Source organism: Rhagoletis pomonella, unplaced genomic scaffold (genome assembly GCF_013731165.1).
Source record: "Rhagoletis pomonella isolate Grant_MI unplaced genomic scaffold, Rhpom_1.0 Rhpom_scaffold_00001, whole genome shotgun sequence".
Lineage (NCBI taxonomy): Eukaryota > Metazoa > Arthropoda > Insecta > Diptera > Tephritidae > Rhagoletis > Rhagoletis pomonella.
Window position 1 is genome coordinate 79,693,539 of NW_023458555.1, and position 22,412 is coordinate 79,715,950.

Here is a 22,412-nt window from a genome sequence, read left to right on the forward strand (position 1 = left end):
AAGGTCTGTTCCCTTACAGTAAGAATAATTTTCCCACAAAATTCCAGAAAATTAAAAAAAAGACATACAAAAGGATCGTTTCGGATTTATTTTTAAATTAATGCGAATTAATTTTTGCATTTCAAAGGAATGATAATAATTATACATATATAAATATATGTACATTTATTAAAAACAAAAACAAAAAATCAAGAGACGACTGACCAGTAGTTTGACATCATAAATATCGCTAACTTTGTGTGAAAAGTTGCTTAGTCCACAAAAATAAAATTTTGAAAAAAATGTCGCTTACGTTATTTTGTCGGTTATGGCTCGATATAATATTTACATATTTATATGCATATGTACATATGTACATACAATTATTAACATACTTTCGTACATAATCTATTGACATACATTCCCACATTTTTATGCACAAAAATGCATGTGTTGTATAGTGCACTCGGAGCGCTCGCTCCTCGCTCACTCGTCTTACATAGCAGAGCGAGTATGCAGACAGCTACTCGCCTCGTACTCGTACTGCGAGCGAGGCAACACACAACAGCCTCGCTCGTTTAATAGGAGCGCGAGCAAACAAGCAGCGCTCGCTCGTTTGGCGAGCGAGCCAAACTTCTCGTGCCTCGCCTCATTGCTGCTACGAGTACGAGCTGCGAGCGCCTCGTTGTCTGCGAGGCATTGAGTAGGAGTTTGCTCGCCCGCTCGCTCGAACCCACCTTGCTAATAACATTAAAAAACAAAATCGCAGTGTGGTAGTTTTTGCTAATTTTTTATATAAACATTTAATATAGCGACTTTTGAAACAGTAACATTTATATAGCTAGCTTTTTTAGCTTTTCGCGTTCTTTCTTCCATGAAGGTTAGTCTGCTTCTTTTTTAGAACGTCTTCCACTAGGCACCGAAACTACCACGTTTTCTTGCATTTTCTAAGTTCATCAGAATATGGAGACTTTTACGCTTATATAAATACGTACAATAAATATTAAATCGACTTTTGAAAGTGAACATTGCAATATGGGTGTCAAACTGAAGGGGTTTAGGAAATTTTATTGCCGAAAATATTTTTAGGGAGGGCTGCCACCTCTTTGAAAAATTTTATTGAACTAAATTGATAAAATAAATGAAATCTATATCTACATCAAGATATACATATAATAAAATTGTAACAGGTCGATGTCTGTACCTTATAGATATTAAAGAAAAATTAATAGGGGGCTTATTAAATCAACAGAAGCCAAGTCTAAATTTTCGGTACGTTTGTAAGCGCATCACGCAAAAACTAATGTATGGAATTAATTGCAGTTTTTACCGATGTACATATTGCTAGAGCTCTAATTGAAAATATAGAATCCATTTTTTTTTTGTCTTTAGTCTTCTTCAAAGCAAAATGGCGTCTCTCATGTGCGTTCCTAATTATTTCTCGCTGCAACGCTCGCGGGACTACCAATAGTTCAGAATCTTTAACAATTTTGTAAAGCAATTCCCCTTTGAGAATGAAGTCTTTAAATATGGATTTCTCTTGACCGATATTGATTACCGCCCTTAAGTCTTCATCTTGGTTCTGCGCTATTTTAATTTGTATGACAATATTATCGTTTTGAATAATGTAGACTGAATAACGGCTTAGGGCATCTACATGCTTCATACGATCTCCCGAACGAATGTTCTACTTTATAGTCGTATTCTTGTAAAAACAGTACCCATCTAGCAACTCGTGTACATAAGTCTTTCTTCTCGAGAGTTTTTGCAAAAGCATTACAGTCTGTAACCAGCTTGAAGTGCTTGCCTAAGATATAGACTCGAAATTTTTTCAATGCTGCTATGACGGCAAGTATTTTCAGTTCATAACTGCAAAATTTCCACTCAGCATCCGATATTTTTTTAGTCATGTAATACACGGGGTGAAGTTGGCCGTCTTTTGGACATTTCTGTAATAGTATAGCTCGTAACCCTCGATGGAAGCATCTGTATGGATTTCCGTCTCATACTTCTGGTTAAAAATTTTACGTACGGGTTTTTCAGTCAAAATTTATTTTACGACATTAAAAGCGTTTATTTGGTTTGGGCCAATTTAAAATTCAATGCCAGTTCACGCATTGTAAAAAAATATTCTTGTATACACTCACCACTCTTTATTTTCCTTTCAGATAGTTGTTTGTAAAGCGTTGTGCTATTTGTTGTTGTTTTAAACTGGCTAAGCAATGCAGCCTTCAGCTTGTTCCACGAAACTATACCCCTCTCGCTAGACACAAACAATTTAGCAATACCTTTGAGTGATTTCTTTGCGAATACAAATTTTTGAAAATCATCCCACCCCATCATCGCTGCAGTCTCTTCGAATTTTGTAATCCACATGTTTACCGGCATTTTTTCAGTGCCATCAAACATACGGATAGAGTCTTCAATATCGCGGAAATTCATCAAGAGTTTCGGTAATTGCATTCTGGATATATTTTTGTTTACTCTGTATTCTTCGTTTTCTACCGACACAAAACAATCGTTGCTCATTTCACTCTGTTGACGCTTTCGCCGTGCGCTACCTTCTTCGTTTTGCATTTTTGTAGCTTTCTTACACTCGTTGCTCGCGTTAAAGCCTGCGTGGCCTGCCGATTTGTTTTCACTGATATTCTCTTCACTTTCAACATCATCCTCTTCGTTCTCTGTTTCACTATCTTCATCGCGACAAGATTCATTTAACAAATGTCCATTTTGCGGATTGTGGAAAATATGCAGTATCATACCTTGCTCATCGTAATTAATTGTAAGCAAATTACAAATTGCAATTAAATCGCACTCCATTAGTTTTTGTTTAATATGATGGCACTTGTTCAAATATTTTTCATCGTATTCAATGAAATCAAAACCCGCGAACCGTTTTCTGTTGTCTCTGTCGCCTTCTCTCTCAAATACATACTTATGCAAAGCCACAGAATTTTTCTATTGGAAACACGCAAATTTCTTCGAACACTCTCGAAATCAAACAAACGCGACATTGTGAAATGCAAATTTATTGTATTTAATCACATTAATTCAGTCACAGGTTTGTTGCTAATTATTTTTCGCTCACACGAATTTGGAAATTAGACCGTTTTTATAAATTACACCACCGCACTACAAGGAATTGGTTGAGCCCTCATATTTGTGGTAATTCTTCACTCAAAGTTTATTAATTACAAAGTTTATCAATATACGATTAAAGTACAAGTAAAGTAGCAATATTTATTTAGAATTAAATAAAATGAAATTGAAAGTTAAAGTTTACAATTATTACACAGATATGTACATCTTTAAAAGCGAACCGTCTTTACCGCCGTCTTCGTCTTAACTCGCTCGTCATTCTTCTTACTTCTTCCTTGCATCCTCGTTCTACGCAATTTTTGCGTCGTTCAACCACTAGTTAATTTTATTTATTAATTTATGAATGAATTTAAAGTTATCGGAAATTTTTCCATTGGTCCGTCGTAATAGGATTTGGTACGAAATTTGGTCGGAAAACAATTTTTTCAGTAGCAACACTGGTATGAATGTAGATACTCGTATGCATGCGCATTGAAGATGTTTTTGAGATAGGGCGCTGTCGAACTGGCTGCCAAGATATGTCGATCTCCACTCAGCAGTCGATATAAGCACAATACGTCTTAATATAAAATATTAATCGGAAATTATTCCACGAAGATTAAATTTGAGAGGCTCTATTATCCCTACCTCCTCTTAATTCGATCCTGGCGACGACCATGCTCGTACGGTACAACGTTCTGTGTAACTTAATGCTCAGATATTTCCAGTTTTACTCTGCAAACGTCGGATAGACTCAAATAACAAAAGTGCAGCGTAATTCAATTATGTAAAACCATTCTGGTTAACGTTTTATGATTTTTTGTCTGAGGTCAAATTAAAAAAAGAAATAAAAACATGTGAAAAAGATTTTCATAATTCTTCATTTATTTATGTATTATTGTAAAACTAACTGCTAATTTAAGTGTACAGCCCCAAAAGGAAGTGCTTGAGATTTTCAAAAAATTGCCCGCTTTAAAATTTATCAAAAGAATGTATTTGCATATACACAAATTCATTAATAAATACATATGTACATAAGTAAAAATATATGTACTTACATACAAAAATTATCAAAAATTACACAGGTCTACGCTTTCGCCTGAAGTCAATGCTCCGTGCTGATATAAAAAAATAGTGAATTCTTGTACATAAATCAGCTCATGTTTTTTTTTTTTGCTATCTGGCACAAAAGGACAAGCTATATAACAAGAAGATATTTGAAGGGGTTAGAATCAAAAGAATCTAAGTAGGTCTGACATTGTTTTAACATAATTAAAGTTAAAGTTGATTACTTATTGTAAATTCTGGGTAAATTCATTTGAAATGATTCTTGCCTAATTGAATGCAGGTTACTTAACTAATTCAAAAAATGTTTACTCTTTGTCGCCAAATAAATACTATATTTAACTATACAAATATGGGTATAACTTATATTTTCAAAAAATGTCACTTAGACCCTTATGATTCTAACCCATCATTTATAAATGTAATTTAAATGAATTTGGAGGAGAATTTTGTCAACATTTGTTGGTGTTTTTCGGAATCTTTTTCAAATATTCTGCCACTGAAAATTATAAAAATTATATAGCAAAAATGGGAATTAGGATACAATTTTATTATAGGACAGGTATATTTCCTGCTTAGTAGTATTTACAAGTAGGGTCAACTTTATGGGATAGGCTTATTAGTGCTATTTTTATTACTTATACCATTTCTCTTTTAAATAGAATTGAAACTTGACCTGATCGAGCATAATTGCTAACTTTTCTGAATTCAACACGCAAAAATGGCAATCAGTCACCCTGCAAAACCATGACTTCAGAGCACATATAGCACACCGTCTTCAAAAGAGTCACAAAAAAACTATTTCTTAGCATATGCTAATCATATGGGCAGGGGCGACTTTACCTTGGGTTTTTTATTTTTTTAACAAATTATAACAAAAATTTGCTCCAGCTTTTGCTGAAAGGTAAATAAAAGCTTTGTGCACATTTTTAGCGCATAATTTCAAAAATGCCAAATTTTGAAGACGGTGTGCGATATGTAGTATGTATATACAAATGAATGTGAAGTCGAAATCACTCCACGGTTACAGACTTGGCTAAATTTCGTGGACAGTCGACATCGCAACCACGTAGGACGGCTATGTGATATGAAAGTAATTGCATTGGAATGACTGTAAGAATACCTTGGAGGCAGTCAACTGTTCGTGGAATTTCTAGTGAGCGAGATGAGAAGGACTTTGTCTCTTCATCGCCTTCCTCACAAACGATGATAGGACAACCTTTACGCGAGGTCACTTGCTGAAGCGCATTTATACATTTAACATAAACTGGGTCGCGCAGGACGATCATCATAACTGGCATGCGATCATCAATGAGTGCTAGTGGCCCATGCTTAAGTTCTCCAGCCATTATACCTTCGCTATGCATGTACGTCAGCTCTTTCACTTTCTGTAGATGTATATCAAAAGAATACCATTAGATACGATTTTCTTAGGCATAATGTATGAATTTTTAGACAAATCGACACTTACCAAAGCACCTTCCAAGCATGTTGCAAAATTATAACCACGTCCCATAATTAGTAATGATTTGTGATGATACAAGTCCTTGGCTAGCTCCTGCACCTGGTTATCAAGTTTTAAGACCAGTCTTATTTGGTCTGGTAGTTTGAATAATGCTTGAATAATTTCTAAACGGCGTTGCTGCAACGACAACCGATCTTCTGACATGACAAGAGCGAACATAACTAAAGAGATGAACTGTGACGTATAAGCTTTCGTGGACGCGACTCCGATTTCAGGTCCAGCATTGATATGTACACCACAATGAGATTCACGACATATACTACTACCAACAGTATTTGTTATTCCAACAATAAGAGCACCTCGCTGCTTGCAGTATCTTAAGGCCATTAGGGAGTCGGCTGTCTCTCCAGACTGGGAGATAAAGAAACAAACATCGTCACGGAAAATTGGTGTATTGCGGTCTAGGAAATCGGACGCCAGCTCCACCATTACTGGCAACTCTGTGAGCTCTTCCAATAACTGCCGCGTGGCTACAGCGCTGTGGTATGATGTACCACAACCAATTAACATCAATCGTCGACAGCGCTTGATTTCTGGTATAAAGTCTTTAATACCGCCTAGTACCACTGTCTTCGTATCAAATCTCACACGACCGCGCATAGTGTTGACCACGGACTCCGGTTGTTCGAAAATCTCTTTCAGCATGAAGTAAGCGTAGTTACCCTTCATTATCTGCTGAATTTCCATTTTTAACGTGGTTATTTCACGCGCATGCGGGTCATCTAGACATTTCTTGAGACGATGGATACTTAGTGCACCGTCTCGAACAGCGGCCACATCATCATCCTTAAAATAAATATGTGGTATTTATTATATGGATTAATATTTTTATACTATGTTTGATATATTTTACATGGTTTTTTTTTTGCAAAAACATTTTAATCTAGATATGTCACAACTCAAAAAATTTCAAATGATCAGGACAGGCATAAAACTGTTGATGCTGCGCAAGCGACGTAAGCAAAACAGATACAGTATTAATAGTATTTTTCCAGTTGAAGAAAATGGTGATGGAGAAGAAATTTTGACGGACGTTAGATATACATATAGTCTGTGAACTGTTTTATGGAAAAACAAGTTTTGAAAAATTTTGAATTGTGACTGATTTAGTGTGCGATATGTATGTATATGTACACATCATTTATCCTCACCTCCAAATAAATGACACGATTTGTGTGCTCGATGACAGCTGAAGCGTCCGATGCGAAAAAGTACTCGACCTCTTTCCCTTCCAATGGCATAAATTCAGAGGTGCTTTCATTACGTGGCAACACTGACAAATCACGAGTTTGTCCATGAGGACGATGTTCTTTTTGATTAAGTTGTACGTTATTAAAAGAAAAGCGGAAGCATAAGCAAATGGTTACACTTTAGCGTTGGCGATTACATATTTAATTGTGTTTTTTTACGTTAGTATAAGTAAGTGTGCTGTAATGTTGGTGAAATGTTATTCGATTTTTGTTTATAGATAGTTATGTAGTATAACAAATTAAAGCAGACTTCAAAGTGAACATTAAAGGGTTGTTTTAAACTAAGTACATCCATATTTGTATAAGCACTTATTTGAGTATATACTAATTACATAATAATGGGTATAACCAATGTGACCAACCCTACTTCGCTCGGAAGAACAGTAGGTACTTCTTTTTTAGCTCTCGTACTTCGTACTTCGCAGTACAGTCAAATTTACTTCTTCGGAATATTTTGTACTTCAGTAGTGCTATTCTCTAAATTTTCTACCGTCCGACAATTGCTGTCGCAGTTTGCGGCAATCATCGCTTGCGTTTGCAACAAGTGTATTCTGTAACTATATCGTATCGATAAAATTCGTTCAGATCTTTTTCTGAAAATTGTCGATATAAAATTATAAATGTACTGGCAATGCTTACAAAATTTCAAACGCAATCAAAAATATTGAGAATAAATTGGAATATGTGCTTTTCCACTTTTTCTCAACAGCTGCTGTAGCCGAAAGGAACTTGTTAGTCATGGGTTCAAACCCTGTGACACAGACCATTTTTTTCTTATTTCATTTACTACTTTTTTATTTACAAATGCTAATTTAAAATTTGGTCAAAATAAAATTAGTAAAATGAAAGTATTGATGAATAGCACCGGTCAACGAAAAAAATTTGTTCTTTGGGGTCTGTTCTCATGCTTAGATTCTCATTCGAAACATTAAAAAACACTTGAATTTTTTATTTTTAGTTCTTAAAGTTTGCTTTTGTCTGATTTACGTCGATAACTATAAGAAATACAAAAAATATTGACTTTTAAACATTAATTTTTTGTTATTTTACATTTATGTGCTTTGTTTATCACAAATCTTAAATAAAAAAGACTCTGATATCCAGCAAAAACTTTTCTAATCGTAATTTAAAGTGAAATTATACAAAAAAATATAAAAATTAGTGATTTTTCCAGAAAAATTTAAAAATTGCTCTAGTTTTTAAAAAAGCAAACTTTGATCAAAAAAATAATTTTTTTCCTTATTTTTAGCATAGGAGAAACTAAAATTTAATATGTAGAAGTCAGACCCAAAATTCGTCGTTTCCAGGCAAAATGAAAACTGCGCGCCAAAACTTAACCATCGAAAAATGTCACAATGGCGTAGGTGGCAAGTTTTTATTTGTTTTACTGGTGGCCTATTTCTGATAATTTTTTCTTCCACTCTCGCTGCTGGTACTTACTGGAAGTGGTGTTCAATAAACCTAAAATTTGAATTTTTTATTCCAAATACTCGTAAAATGCATAGCTTTCGGGGAACGCCCATTGTCTTAGTGGAAAGATTACACATGTCCGGCCTGCAGAGAAGTGATACACAGCTCGAAAACTTAAGCCTATTATTCCTCCTCAGAGGATGTCGGGACGTTTTGGTGCGCGTCAGGGTATTGATTAATGTTTCTGTCAATCGCTTTCTTAAATATGCCGTGTAGTGTTATCTACGTATTCTATGTAGCCTCGATTTTGATGCCATTGTCTACAGCTTGTGTTTGTTTGTTCTTTATTTGTAAACTGATGACCTATCGTGTTTGCTAATTGGTCGAGTTCTTATTTCGGATGTTCATTTACGCTTTGGGTATGACCACCATTTATCTTTATTTGGTGTTTTGGCGAAATCGATTTGCAGTAAGTCTGGTTTTACTCTGCTCCTCACAGTGCTTTTAAGGCTGCTAAAATCATTGGAAAAATTTTACGGGGTAGGGAATGAATATGCTTTCATAGTGACCACTCGCGGGTTCTGGAAAGCATCGCTTTAGTATGCAACTGGAAGGAGTAAACGTGTTTTTGCCTCAGTCAAATAACAGCAAAGATATTTGACCAAGTAACTTTGTGCAAATGACTATGTAAGAAATATTGTTGTCCGTAAAATGTACAAAACGGCGGCCCTTGGCGCTATTTGACTTCTTCGTGTAGTATGTATTCGTCGGTCTTCGACTCTATATGTATGCATGTAGCGTTCATTAAATTGTCTGTAAGGATACATTATTTTATGAAACAACTCTAAACGAACTTTTGTCGCAAAGCTTAACAACCGAATTTTTTTCATCGTTAACCTATCAACCATGATAAAAATATAGTAAGGTAGAACCGCTGAGAGTCACTTTTAAAATTCTTGACGTTTCCAAACAATTTAATTTTTAAATGTACTCACAAACTCACACACACATTTTCATTTTCAATCTCAAGCAACAACAATTTCGAACAATTTCAATTTTTTATTTTCACTTTTATATGATTTTAAAATGTTGGCAAACTTCAAAATAAAAATTATGGCCGACAAATTGAGTGAACGGTTCTACCTTGCTATGTTTTTATCATGCTATCAACAATTACATATGTATAATTGTTTCCATAATTATCGAAAAGAAAATTTTAAATTTTGCGATGGAAATCGTTAGAAAAATTTTAGAGAATACTCAACAATTTTATTGAGCTTGGGGTCGTTTTTAATGAAAATATTTGTGAAGAAACCACAATTCGAGCTTGAGGCCTTTTTAATGAAAAGTTTTGTAAAAATCCACAATTTACATTTTTGGTATAAGTTATAGCCATTTCAGAGATCACCACACCTCCATCAGACTTCTTCAACTGGGATTCGATCCAACGATCCCAGCCTACCCACTGAGCTAAGTTCGCCAAGTAAACTGTTGTTGCTTTTTCCGCTTTTTTAATTTGTTAAGCCAACTACAATCAAGCGCAGCTATTCTAGTGCTATTAAAACTTGCTCATATGTTTGTCTTTTTTGTTGGGTTTTACTTTTTAGAATTTTCCATGAAAATGTAAACCGATAATGCAAGCAAATGAATTCAAACGGTTTTATAACAATGAATTTCGTACTCAGATGGCGGAAAAAGGTTTGGTAAACGCGAAACTGTGGAGAGAAGAACTGAAAAATGAAATTAAAAATTTAATTTAGTATGTGTTACTAGTAAAAATATTGTATGGGGGAAAAATCTGTCGCGTACGTTATGTCGCGTACGTTATTATTATTTTTTTTTAATAATAACTAACCAGAGATAATTTCTATTAAAAACTGGAAGGAATGTAAAGGTACATTATTTAGCTTAGTTTAGGAATTTTTAAAGAAAAGAAAAACTCCCATGATTCGCAGACTTTCGCGTATATGTGTATGTGCCCTAAAACCACTTTTTTTTTTGTCGCGTACGTTATCACCTTGTTTTGAACGGATATTTTCCACATCAAAGTATTGAGGCTGCTTATATCTTTCTCAAACGTAGTACCCTTAGGTTGCAACATAACCGTGATCTTGTTTTTCAGTAAATTATATTTTTGAGAGATTTATGTTACTCCATAAGCGTGCGAATGTCGCATATGGCTGCATGGAAACACCCATATGCACGCTTTCGTTTTAAAAGCGAAATAATGCATATGAAAAAAAGCGAAGCAATGAATACATGCAAAGTTTCAGTTGAAAACCGAAATAATGCACATGGCAAAAACCGAAATAAGTAAAGCAGACATGCACAGTTTCGGTTGAAACCGAAATAATGTCTAAAATTTAGACTCTTAAATAACAGCTGGGCAGCGTCTGCCCGGCGGGCGACTGCGCGTCGTATTCGCGTATACACACACACGCAGTGTTACCCCTGAAAATTTTTCGAAAGACGCAAAAAAAGTGTCACAGCCGAAAAAAAGTGTCTTCAAGTCATTCAAATCGTTTATACCATGTCACATTAGGTCAAACGATTACTTTTTCTGTGCGAAATTAATTGCATTATTTTAATGTAAAAAGATGGAAAACGTTAAAACAAGTGTAAAGACAGTAAATAAAATGTTAAACGGACTTGGCTTTCGTAAAACAGACTTTTCTGCTTTTTTGTATGTTCAAATGATGAGTATATGTGTTTAGGTAGTACTCAAAAACGTTGTCCAATTAGCTTGGTTTTGACATAAGTTGTTTTCTTACCATACTCAAGCCCCTCCCCTTTAAAATGAGCTACATAATAAAATAAGTATGGTCACATGTACATAAATGGTTTCTTCTAGCGATTAGTTATGGCATTATCGAAATTCCTAAATTAAAAAAAGAAAAATATTTACTACATGTCTCGCAGATATGTCTTAAGGAGAGATTCCTAAAGCAGTTAGTCTTCATAAAACACTTAATTTTCACTTGAGCTTTCAGTATTTCTAAATTCTCCACCGATATTATTTATATCGTCGTTTAAAGTACAAAACCGCGTATCAAGAAAATGCAAAACCGCGTATGTGGGGTTGCATAAATTATTTTCTAGGGAGAAAAAACATTCATATTTCAAAATGATTCATATTTTATATTTCATAAACATTCATATTTCAAAATAATTCTCTTTTTTATAAAGAAATCGCATTTTTGGCTAGAATATTTCAGAACGAATGGATAAGGATTGAGCCAAGAGCTTGTGGGAGCAGATCCAATTTTTGGCAGCCAATGTCAGTTACGCGGTTTTGCAGAATGCCGATACGCGGTTTTGTACTTTAAACGACGATATTCAGAATACAGATGCTGCTTTGTGACACATTTACCAAAAATCGCTGGTAACTTCCTGAAAAGAATACGAATGTTTATAAAACTAATTTGTTAAAAGAAAAATCGAAGTTTCAGTCCGTAAGTTCTCTCAAGGATTTGCCTTTATGCGAAGGCGCTAGTGTATTTGTAACATAGCCTCGGCTACGCTAGAGGACATGAAATGTAATCCAAATGAAGGCTGCTATTTTTTTTCTCTATTTATCACCATTAAAATGGATTATTTATCACCAAAAAATGTTGGAGATATTTTTGAAGATACAGTGAAACCCGCTTAAATAAATATCTCAAAAAAAATATCAGAAAAAAATTAGCAAATGTTGCATATGGAAACCAATTTTTGGAGGCGTATAGAGTTATTTTATTTATTTTTCTTGCTTTACAAAAACATACATACGAGGGGCGCAGTTCGCATGACGTACGGAACTTTTTTTTTTGTAATTTTTTGGTGCCGAGTAGTGGAAACAGGAGTTTTTTAAGTGTCGAGATCTAAAACTATTCAGCTACAGAATCAAATTTATCAGCTGGTTGGATATGCTAAAGATAGTATTCCAGTTATTGAGAGTGGAAATAATAGTTTTCTTTATAGTAAAAATCGAGTCCGATATGTCAAACGTGCTGGAATGAGAGTTAAAATCTTGACATAAACCACGGAATGATTCGTTTAGTTCAAAATTAATTTTGCATGGCTTTAAAAATAGAGGTCGAAAGTATCTTGACAATCGAGAGGGAACATTAACCCTTTCCGGTCAAATCCGTCCCTGATGAATATAAAAATTTTTCCTCTTAATTACAAGGTTCATAGAGCCTCATAATACCAAAAGTAAACAAAAAAAATATTCAAAAGTTGTTTTGGGTAGCTATTAGGGCTACTTCAAATTTGTACAATATATTGTACAAAAGTCCGCAAAGGAGTAAAAGCACTCAAGAAAACTGAATAAATATTTCATTAAGTTTGACGGAATAAAACTTTTATTTCATTGAAAATGAACTTATTTATGTACAAAATAATTGTTTTACTGCAGATATGTTGGAATTAATATTTCATATCTTTTTAAGTATATTTAGTTAAGATTTGCATTAAATAATTTTAAATTTTCTCCATGATAAGAGAATTGTATAATAAAATTTTGAAAAATTTCAGATACAATAACAATATAAAATACAAATGACCCGTTTTAATAAACCTTCCCGGGTTTTCTGCCTTCAGTAGATCAAGAAATCAAAAAACCTGCCCTTTGCTGCAACAACAGCGCACAAGTTCTTCAAAAACTTCGGCGAAAACCACCCTAATTGCCTGTTCAACTGCAACCTTTGCGGACGTTTGTACAATATATTGTACAGGATACTTACAACCTTTCGGTGTAAATGTACAATATATTGTACATTCTTTTTACCACACGAGAAAAATATTTTAATTCATGATAGTTGAATTTAAGAATTTTTATATGATGAAATGCTTTTTATATTTCCATACTATGTGCTTTTATTAGCGATTTTACTTGACTTTCACGTATTTTTTGTACAGTAAATTACCAGAACTTGCGTGTCACTGGAATTTAATAAAATGGCCTATTTTTAAATTAAATTCTAAAAATATTTTTGAAACGTTTTCGATTTTGAAATTTACGTAAACTATTCGGGACATTCCAAAACTTCATAAAGTTTAATTTGTTTTCAAAAATATTAATAAGATTTTTAGTAGCAGGCTTCCAATGTGACAAAAATTTAAATGTACAATACAAACCCTTCGTCTGACACATGAGCCCAGCCAAGCCTTTTCCATTTTCAAATTACAAAAAAGGGCACTTTAAATATTGAAATTTCAGGTAGCTTACTAAAGTTTAGTGAATTACCAATCTGTAAAAAAATCTTTTTCCATGTTACTCGGAGCTCGCTTGCGCTATGCTAATCCTATCTTGACCACAGCGCTCAATTTTTCGATAGCGTTGAAGTCTGGGATTTGTGTTGGCCAGTGCGTTACGTGAAAATTTGGCTCAAGCAGCCGGTGGTGTCGAATATTTTCAGAATCCTTTGGATCTCCGTCCTGCTGGCAAACAACTTCTTCCTCAGGGTGTTCGCTTTTGTCTACAAAGTCCGGCAAATTTGTTGGGAGGATATGTTCATTATTCCTTTTATATTAACCAATGGCACCAAATGCCAGCAAGTAAAACATCCCAAGCCAATGAAATTCACGAGAGTTGGAGCTTTTGGACTGAAAAGGGGTAACATGGTCCGATGGAACAAAAATTCATTGTTTCCAAAGCGATAAAAAATAATATTCTTGGGAAAGACCTCATCAACATCTTCAAAAACACCATGGCAAGAAAAACGTCTAACATGGTGACATGGTTTGCTGTGAATCGTTTGTTAGTTTTTCTGTATACTAGACTTTATTCCTTAGATAATAAGGACAAATTTCTGAAAATTTCAAAGCAATCCGCTTATTATTAAAAAGGCTATATTACTGTAAGTAATGAAATATCGAACTTGCACTCGGTTTTGATCGCCAGTGTATTTAAATAATAAAAATAAGCTACTATTGTCGCAACTATTTTCAAAAGAAAGCTCTAAAATTAAATTAAGTTTAACTAAACAAATGTTGCACATAATTTCTATATAAATGCATACAATTTGCATGTGGGTCCAGCCAGACACATGCGTACCGAATGTGCCAATCGAAACATGTGTCTGACGGAGAGTTAAAATTTACCTCAACCAGGAACCAGGCTATTAATCAAGCCTATCATTAATTTTACGATAAATATTATACCTAGCATTCCTCTACGACTTGTGAGTGTAGGAAAATTTATGAGCTTTAGACGACTAGTGTAAGGGGGGATATTGTAGTCTGAATGCCAGTTAAAATCCACGCAATGCAAAAAGCAAGAATTGTTTTTGAATTGATTTAATCCTATATGAATGAGCTTGGTAGCGAGGATTCCAAACAATAGATCCGTATTCTAGTATAGGTCTAACTAAAGCGATTTTTCAATGTTTACTGGGCAATATTTTTAAAGCACAAAAAAATATACCCAGATAAGCAGTAAAAAGACTTCATTGAATGAATGTTTTCTAAGTTACGGTTAACTTATCAAAGTCTTAATTGTTTACCAAGTGGTCGGAGCACAAAAAAAAACGAAAAGTGGCCGAAAATAGCACACAATGAGCACGATAATACGAAAATATTTTCTCTTAATTTTTGCATTTCAGCCCCACTAGCTTGATTGGGCTGCTCGCTATCTCTATTAGCGATTGTTCATTTACTGCGATAGATCTCCGGCGATGAATCGCTTGCGTGGACCGCTCATCTCAAGCATGAACTGTTAAGTAGTTAGTTTCGCAGCTTGTTTTAACTTTACATTTTGATGAAGTTCTGTTTTTCTATAATATATATGCGCAAAACAACGCGCAGTACGCCATTTTTGCGAATACAGTAATGTTTGTTATGTGTCGTATGCACTTTTGAAATGAAATCTTCTGCGATGACATGCCCAAGTACCAAAATTTCTCTGCGATGAGCATTTTGCTTGCGATGAAACTGACAGATAGCTGTACGCTAATCGAGACAGCAGGTAAGTAAGTACGTTATTGACAACATATGTAGCTGTTCCAAATTTCAGGACAATAGCATATGATATGAAAACTTCAGTTTGTATGAGGGTGCCACGCCCTTTTTACAATACCTGCCACTTTCCGTCGGAAGTACGTTAGCTTAAGCATTATGAAAAGTTCAGTTTGTATGGGAGGTGCCACGCCCCCTTTCCAATACCAGCCACTTTTCGCTGAAAGTAAGGTATTGATAACATATATAGATGTGTAAAATTTCAGGACGTTGGCGTAAGGGATTACAGAGATAAGCGATATGATAAATTCAGTTTGTATGGGAGGTGCCACGCCCCTTCTTCCATTACCTACCACTTTTCGACATAAGTACGTTATTGATAACATAAGTAGCTGTGTCAAATTTCAGGACGTTAGTATAAGTGGTTCTAGAGATAAACGATATGATAAATTCAGTTTGTATGGGAGGTGCCACGCCCCCTCTTCCATTACCTACCACTTTTCGACATAAGTGTCAAATTTCAGGACGTTAGCATAGGCTGACTTCCAAAACGTCAATTGCTTTGCATACGTACAAAGTATAATGTTCCATAACGCCGAACTACAAAATATTGACAATGTATACTTTTCCAAATCGCATCCGAAAAGTTATCGAAATGCATCGCTAGAGCAATCAGCGCATCAGAAATAAAGTTGATGCTTCGTTTGTTATTGGTTAACATTGGTGTTTCAAAAATGGAAAATTCAGAAAAATCTTTCATTGCTAAATTGAATATTTAAAATATCGAGCCCTAACCGCCAAAATAACGTAAGCGACAATTATTCAAAATTTTATTTTTGATGCAGAAATATTCCTCGGGCATCCAGATGTATTTCTGCATCGAAAAGAAAATTTTGAAAAAAATGGCGCTTACGTTATTTTGGCGGTTAGGGCTCGATATGCAATGTATATGGTTGCAATGTGTCGCAACTCTGCATGTGCATATAAACAGTTTGAATACCGCAGTATAACAGTTTCCAAACATTGTATTGATACGTTTTGGAAGTCAGCCATAAGTGGTTCCAGAGATAAACGATAGGAGATGTTCAATTTGTATGGGAGGTGCCACGCCCCCTTTTCCAATAGCTGCCAGTTTTCGCCATAAATTGGCTATTTGCAAGTTATGCATCAGTGCCAAGTTTCAGTCCCCCAGCGTAGTTGGTTTAAGAGATATGTTGGTGCCCTCAAAGAAGGGGTTTCAACATTTTATTATGAAGTATGTCTATGTGAAGATATCCATTATTCTCCCACTGAATAAGAACGTTAGGAATATCCCGACCCTAGCGCATCCTGTCGTGTAAGTTTTTAGTCCAAATGCATTTTTTAGGAATATCCCGAACCCAGCGCCATCTACCGATTAAATTTTTTGTCGCAATATTTCCCTCCAAGGTTCTGACAAATGTTCCAGATATGAACGAAATCGGTCCAGCCGTGTGGTAGTTTCGTGATATACGATATACAGAAAACTCTATGAAATTGTTAAATCGTGACCAGGGCTGCCAACTTGGCGCAAACTGTGCAATTTTTGGCCCTATTTTACTTCTAACGGCACTTAGTTTTTCAATTTGGCACAAAGTGCCAAAATGGCACTTTCGAAAAATAGTAATATTTCAATATATATTTGTGAAATCCTTTGCTTGTACTTCTTTTTGTCAACTAAAATTTTCTAGTTTCAATAGTGTTTAAAACGGTTTTATCTTATTTTGGCATTTGGCTTTTGTTTTAGGATTGTGTTTCTAATTTTAATGCTAAATAGAAAGAATTAGAAAAAATGGCACTTTTTGGCAGTTTTATTTTTCTGTTTGGCACATATTGGCACTATTTTATCCTCAATATGGCACTTCACAGCTAAGGATAGTTGGCAGCCCTGATAGTCTCATCTTTCTTAATTTTTTGGCAACAATAACAAAAATTGTAAATTTTTTTAATCGAAAATCCTTCCACACAGAAGACTCAAAAAAGTGCTTTTTAAAGAATTGAAATCGGTTCAGGCGTTTGGTCAGGTATCGCGGTCATACGAAAGACATTCAATTTTTATATATTTCGATAGATAATAATGATATTGGTTAATCAGGACGATAGCAAGTCGTGGAATCGCTATATCTCAGAAATAGTAATCGTTAAAAATAAAAAGATTATAGCAATTCTTGTATGATCTACACTTTCGTCTTACTAGTGATGGAGAACTATCGATGGAGCTATCGATAGGATCGATGGTTTTATTTTCCCGCCACTATCGAATTTTTCGAAACACTCGATAGTTATATTTTGTTCACATCATTGTTAACTAGGCGTCGAGCACGTTCATGGTAAAACGCAAGTAATTAGTTTTTAATAACTGACTTAAGGTCTGACTTTATATAATTTCTTAAAAAATAACTTCTTTTGGTTTTAAAATAATTTTTACAGTTTTTATGTAAAAAAGTGGTTAAATTAAAATGAAATGAACTGTATACTTACTCGTTTTTTTACACAAGTTATATGTTGTTAACTTTTTGTTTATACAAATAATCTCTATGGTTTTTCTAGTTGCGAAATGGTTTATCTGAGAACAGGATCTCTTCTTGGCTGTTGTTGTCCGACAAGAAGACGAAACGACCTAATTTACAAGCGATGGGATCTATTATATCACTTGCGAATTCTTTTTGACTCTATTAGCCATAAAAAGTGCAATCCAATTTGCCCATTTACAATTTTAAATTTATCAGATTGTTATAATTTGAAATAACACATTTTTTTTAGGAAATTTCACTATTTTAAATACTAAGTTTGATGAATCTTAAAAAAGATTGGTGAAACCAGGTATTAGTATTATAAGTCAATTATACATATGTTAGAAAATTTTCGATAGTATCGATAGTATCGAATATTTTGTACTATCACTATCGAAACTATCGAATGTATACACTATCGATAGTTTTCCAACATTACGTCTCATCTATTTTTATGATAAATCGTACAGTTTTGCTGAAAATGCAAAAAATCAATTTATGTGACCTTTGACCTTAAATAAATTTGTTTGCAGACGTGGGATCGATGGGGACTTGTGACATTTCATTCATAATGCTGTTCGCAACAGGGGTTTAACTTTTTTTTGTCCGAACACTTTTTCGGAGTTTAAGGTGGTTGAATCAGAAACTTTATAAAAAATAACGATTTTTTAGCTTTCTGCATATTTTTTTCTTTAGTGACCAAACCACTTATGTTAATCGATTGAATGACAAATACCACTTTTCTATGCCATTCCATATTTTTATCGTTATCTCAGAAACTAGGTCTGACCTAGAGAAACCATTATGATTAGACTGCGGATTTTACGCAAAATACGGAGCCTAGAAATATGTACCTCGTAACTTAGCAAAGTGTATAAATTTGTATAAACAAAATATATTCAAATTTATACACTTTGCTTATAGTTATGTAGTACACATTTCTAGGCTCCGTATTTTGCATAAAAGTCCGCAGTCTAATTATGATATTCGGAATCAAGATAAAACTGTACGTTAGAAAAGTTTTATTTCATTATTAGAGGTTAAATGTTATCAAAAATTAATGAGAATCTAGTATTTTTTTATAAAACCTAGGGATTTTTTCGTGCAAACCTGCAAACCATATTTTCAGAGTATTCTGAATTTTAGAGGAACTTTAAGGAATTCGTAAAGATCTCATTCGATTTTTTGCCGAATTTTCTAAAATGAAACAAACTGTGCACAATTCGATTCTTTTACGAAATTTCGGAAGAAAATCGATAAAGCAATGAAAATAATGCTGCTATGTGAAGAATTTCTTGCAGAATTTTTTCAGAATTTTCTTTATTTTTCGTACAGAAATTTCTTTACGAGTTCGTGTCAACCACTTCATATAATTTTCTTTGAAGATTCGTAAAAAAATCGGTACAGAAATGAGATACTCCTAAAGATATCGTTAAGATTACGGGAAATTTGGTTTGCAGGGTAAATAGATAAAAAATAACTTCTTACTTTACCTATATTCCTTTAAACTTTACTTCAATGAAAAATGCCTTAATTTGGTGCAATAAAGCATTTTCAAATGTGTGAAACAGTGGTATTTGTAATGTCTTTCACTCAAATAGTGAACGGTCATAACTTAAATTTGATATTGACTACACAATTGAAATGTAATAAGATGATATGTAAATTATGTAAGCCTTCTTCAGAGCGAAATATTAATTATGTAAAATGCAATGTTATAATCATTTCTACACTTTTTAGATGTCATGAAATGATGTTATTTTTGAGTTGTGACCCTTATCTGCTTCGTGTGTAACATGTACGTATGTATGTATGGAAATGTGTTCAAAAATTTACCTCCACCATCAACTAACACCCATAAGTATGTATCCACGCATGTATGACGTATTAAATCCATATGTATATTTAAAGAGGACAGTACCTTTTTCACAAGTTTGTGGTGATTTATCATCTGCGAAACGTAAGTAGAAGGTAGTTGTTAACATAAGTTTCGAAAATTTTCAAACAAAGAACACAGTTTCAGGAAAATTTTAAAATCGATGTAAGGAATAAAAAATAAAATTACATATAATTGGAATACAAGATGCAATAATGTTAATTTAAAGAACAATAATTATAATAAAGAAATAAGTAAATTGATTCACATGTAGGTACATATCGCACACCGTCTTCAAAAGAGTCACAACTCCAAATTTGGCAATTTTGAGATTATGCGCTAAAAATGTACGCAGAGCTTTTATTTACCTTTCAGCAAAAGCTGGAGCAAATTTTTGTTATAATTTGTTAAAAAAAAACTGAGGTGAAGTCGCTCTTGCCCATATGATTATCATGTGCTAAGAAATAGTAGGTTCATTCCTTATCTTTTTGGACTAAAATCTGAAGTGTCAAAATGCCAGAGCGGAAGCAAAATGCGCTCACTAAAAAAGAATAACAGAAAAAAGTAAAGGAACGCAAAAAACCAAATTTTTAGTCCAAAGAATGGCAACAACAACACTAACGTCAAATAAGAATGGAAATGTATGTACAAAACACATTCACACAAGCACAAGCACAATAAAACTTACTATATCAATTATTTTTTTGCTTCCTTCCAATTTCAATTCACTTTTTTTACTTTTTAGGTTATTCTCCCATTTTGTGTATTCTTTAATTTCCGTTAATTTAAATTCAGTTGAGCTTGACACTTTTCAGGATTTTGCCAGAAAAAATTCTTCTGACTAAATCTGACTACTTCGGACTGAAGAGAGTCACTCTCACTGAGTGTTGCTCTCTCATTTTTGCTGTCATTTTCGAGTTAAGGAACGCTTTTTGGACTAAATCTGACTACTTCGGACTTTTTCTGGGAGATAAGGAACGCAACTAGTTTTTCTATTTTCTGACAAACGTATTATTTTGAGTTGTGACTCTTTTGAAGACGGTGTGCGATATGGAGTTTAACTTAAATAATGTTCTCAAACCCAATAATATATCACAACGGAGAAAACGTTGTTACCAAAAAGTGAGAAGCAATTGCACCAAATCATATTGCACAGGTATTAGCATTAGAGCAAAAACATCATTTAGTTGTATTTGTTTTTTCCTAAGTAAAACTACTATCAGCTGATTGCACTGTTTTAGAGCAAACACGTTCCATGGATGCCACTATCCAAATCCCACGCAGATTCCGAAAACCGAGTTAATATTTTTGCTATGGATACGTTTTTGAGATATCTGCAATTTACCGTTGTTCAGTTAAAAAAAGTGGTTCGCTTGAATCACGTATATCTTACGAACCAATTGAACAATCGTAATACGAAATACGGCAAATTAAAGCCAAAGAAATTCTCCATGGGCACTTTTCGACATGATTCACTAATACAAGGTTTTATAAGTAATGACATTTGAGTCAATTAGAGGTGAAGCAAATATCGTGGCACTATCGATGCATCGATGTTTTTGCATTTTTGCTAAACTTCGATGGTTGATGGCGACTATCGATGTTTCTTTTGTACACCTCTGCGCATGTAAAATGAAATAATATTAGTTTCTAAAAATTAAAATATTTTTAAAGACTTTTAATAAAAAATCTTTTATTCTTATGGCCTTATTCATAAAAAATAAAGTAGGTTTAAAGAGCTTTATAAATTGACGTTTTCATACATTTTTCAATTTATAAACCTTTTATAAAGTTACTTTATTTTTTATGAATATGGCTATTAATATTTTTATTGAGCTTTGTACCACGATTGTTTATTAAGAAAAATTTAAAAGGCAAGTTTAAGCGGTAGAAGTTATAGCAGCTATTTCGGAGATCACCACATCTCCTCATATGACTTCTTTTTTCTAGACTTTATTAAAAATACAATGTTAATAAGCCACAATAACATTGACAAAAAATCTTGTATCTCTTTTTAATAACATGAGAATAATAGTAATAAATTGGCGCTTACGCATATCGTCGTTTAAAGTACAAAACCGCGTATTGTCATTCTGCAAAACCGCGTAACTGACATTGGCTGCCAAAAATTGGATTTGCTCACACAGCTCTTGGCTCAATCCTTATCCATTCGTCCTGAAATATACTAGCCAGAAATGAGTTTACTTTATAAGAAGAAGGACCATTTTGAAATATGAGTGTTTTTACGCTCTAGAAAATAATTTCTACAAGTTCACATTCGCGGTTTTGCATTTTGCTGATACGCGGTTTTGCATTTTGTTGATACGCGGTTTGGTTATTTTACTTGGTACATAAAATCAATGCGTTGAAAATAATTGAAATCGGACTAAAATTACGGCCGCTTTTCATACAACGGTAAATTTCAGAAATGCTTGAAACTTCAATATTTTGAAATTTAAGGACGCTAATTTACTCAAAATTGATACACCCCGGCTTACCATATAGCGGTAGCTTTCGGAAACACATATTTTTATTACTTGCGGCGGGTATTTAATATTCGGCTCCGCCCGAACTTAGACTTTATTAGTTGTTTGTATAAAAATTTAATTAAAAATATAAAACAGAATCCACTGATCTGCAAAATAGACAATGAATTAACTTTTTTATGGTATATTAAACATGCTATATAGATATTAAAAATCAAATAAATAATATAAAAAAAACTTTTTAATATACAACGCTTTTATAAATGGACTAAAAAG

The 22,412-nt window shown here is 33.8% G+C and overlaps 1 protein-coding gene across 1 annotated transcript in view; it reads right to left on the bottom strand.

Moving 5' to 3' along the window:
• Positions 1–3,922: 3,922 nt before the first annotated feature.
• The window catches only part of LOC118748003 (glutamine--fructose-6-phosphate aminotransferase [isomerizing] 2-like), a gene marked incomplete at its 5' end in the record, with an annotated part of 125,812 nt that continues 107,322 nt past the window's right edge, over positions 3,923–22,412 (bottom strand). Inside the window, 4 exon segments of the mRNA XM_036482266.1 lie at positions 3,923–5,510; positions 5,594–6,433; positions 6,799–6,956; positions 19,696–19,725. Of these exon segments, the coding sequence (XP_036338159.1) occupies positions 5,136–5,510; positions 5,594–6,433; positions 6,799–6,956; positions 19,696–19,725 (1,403 nt within the window).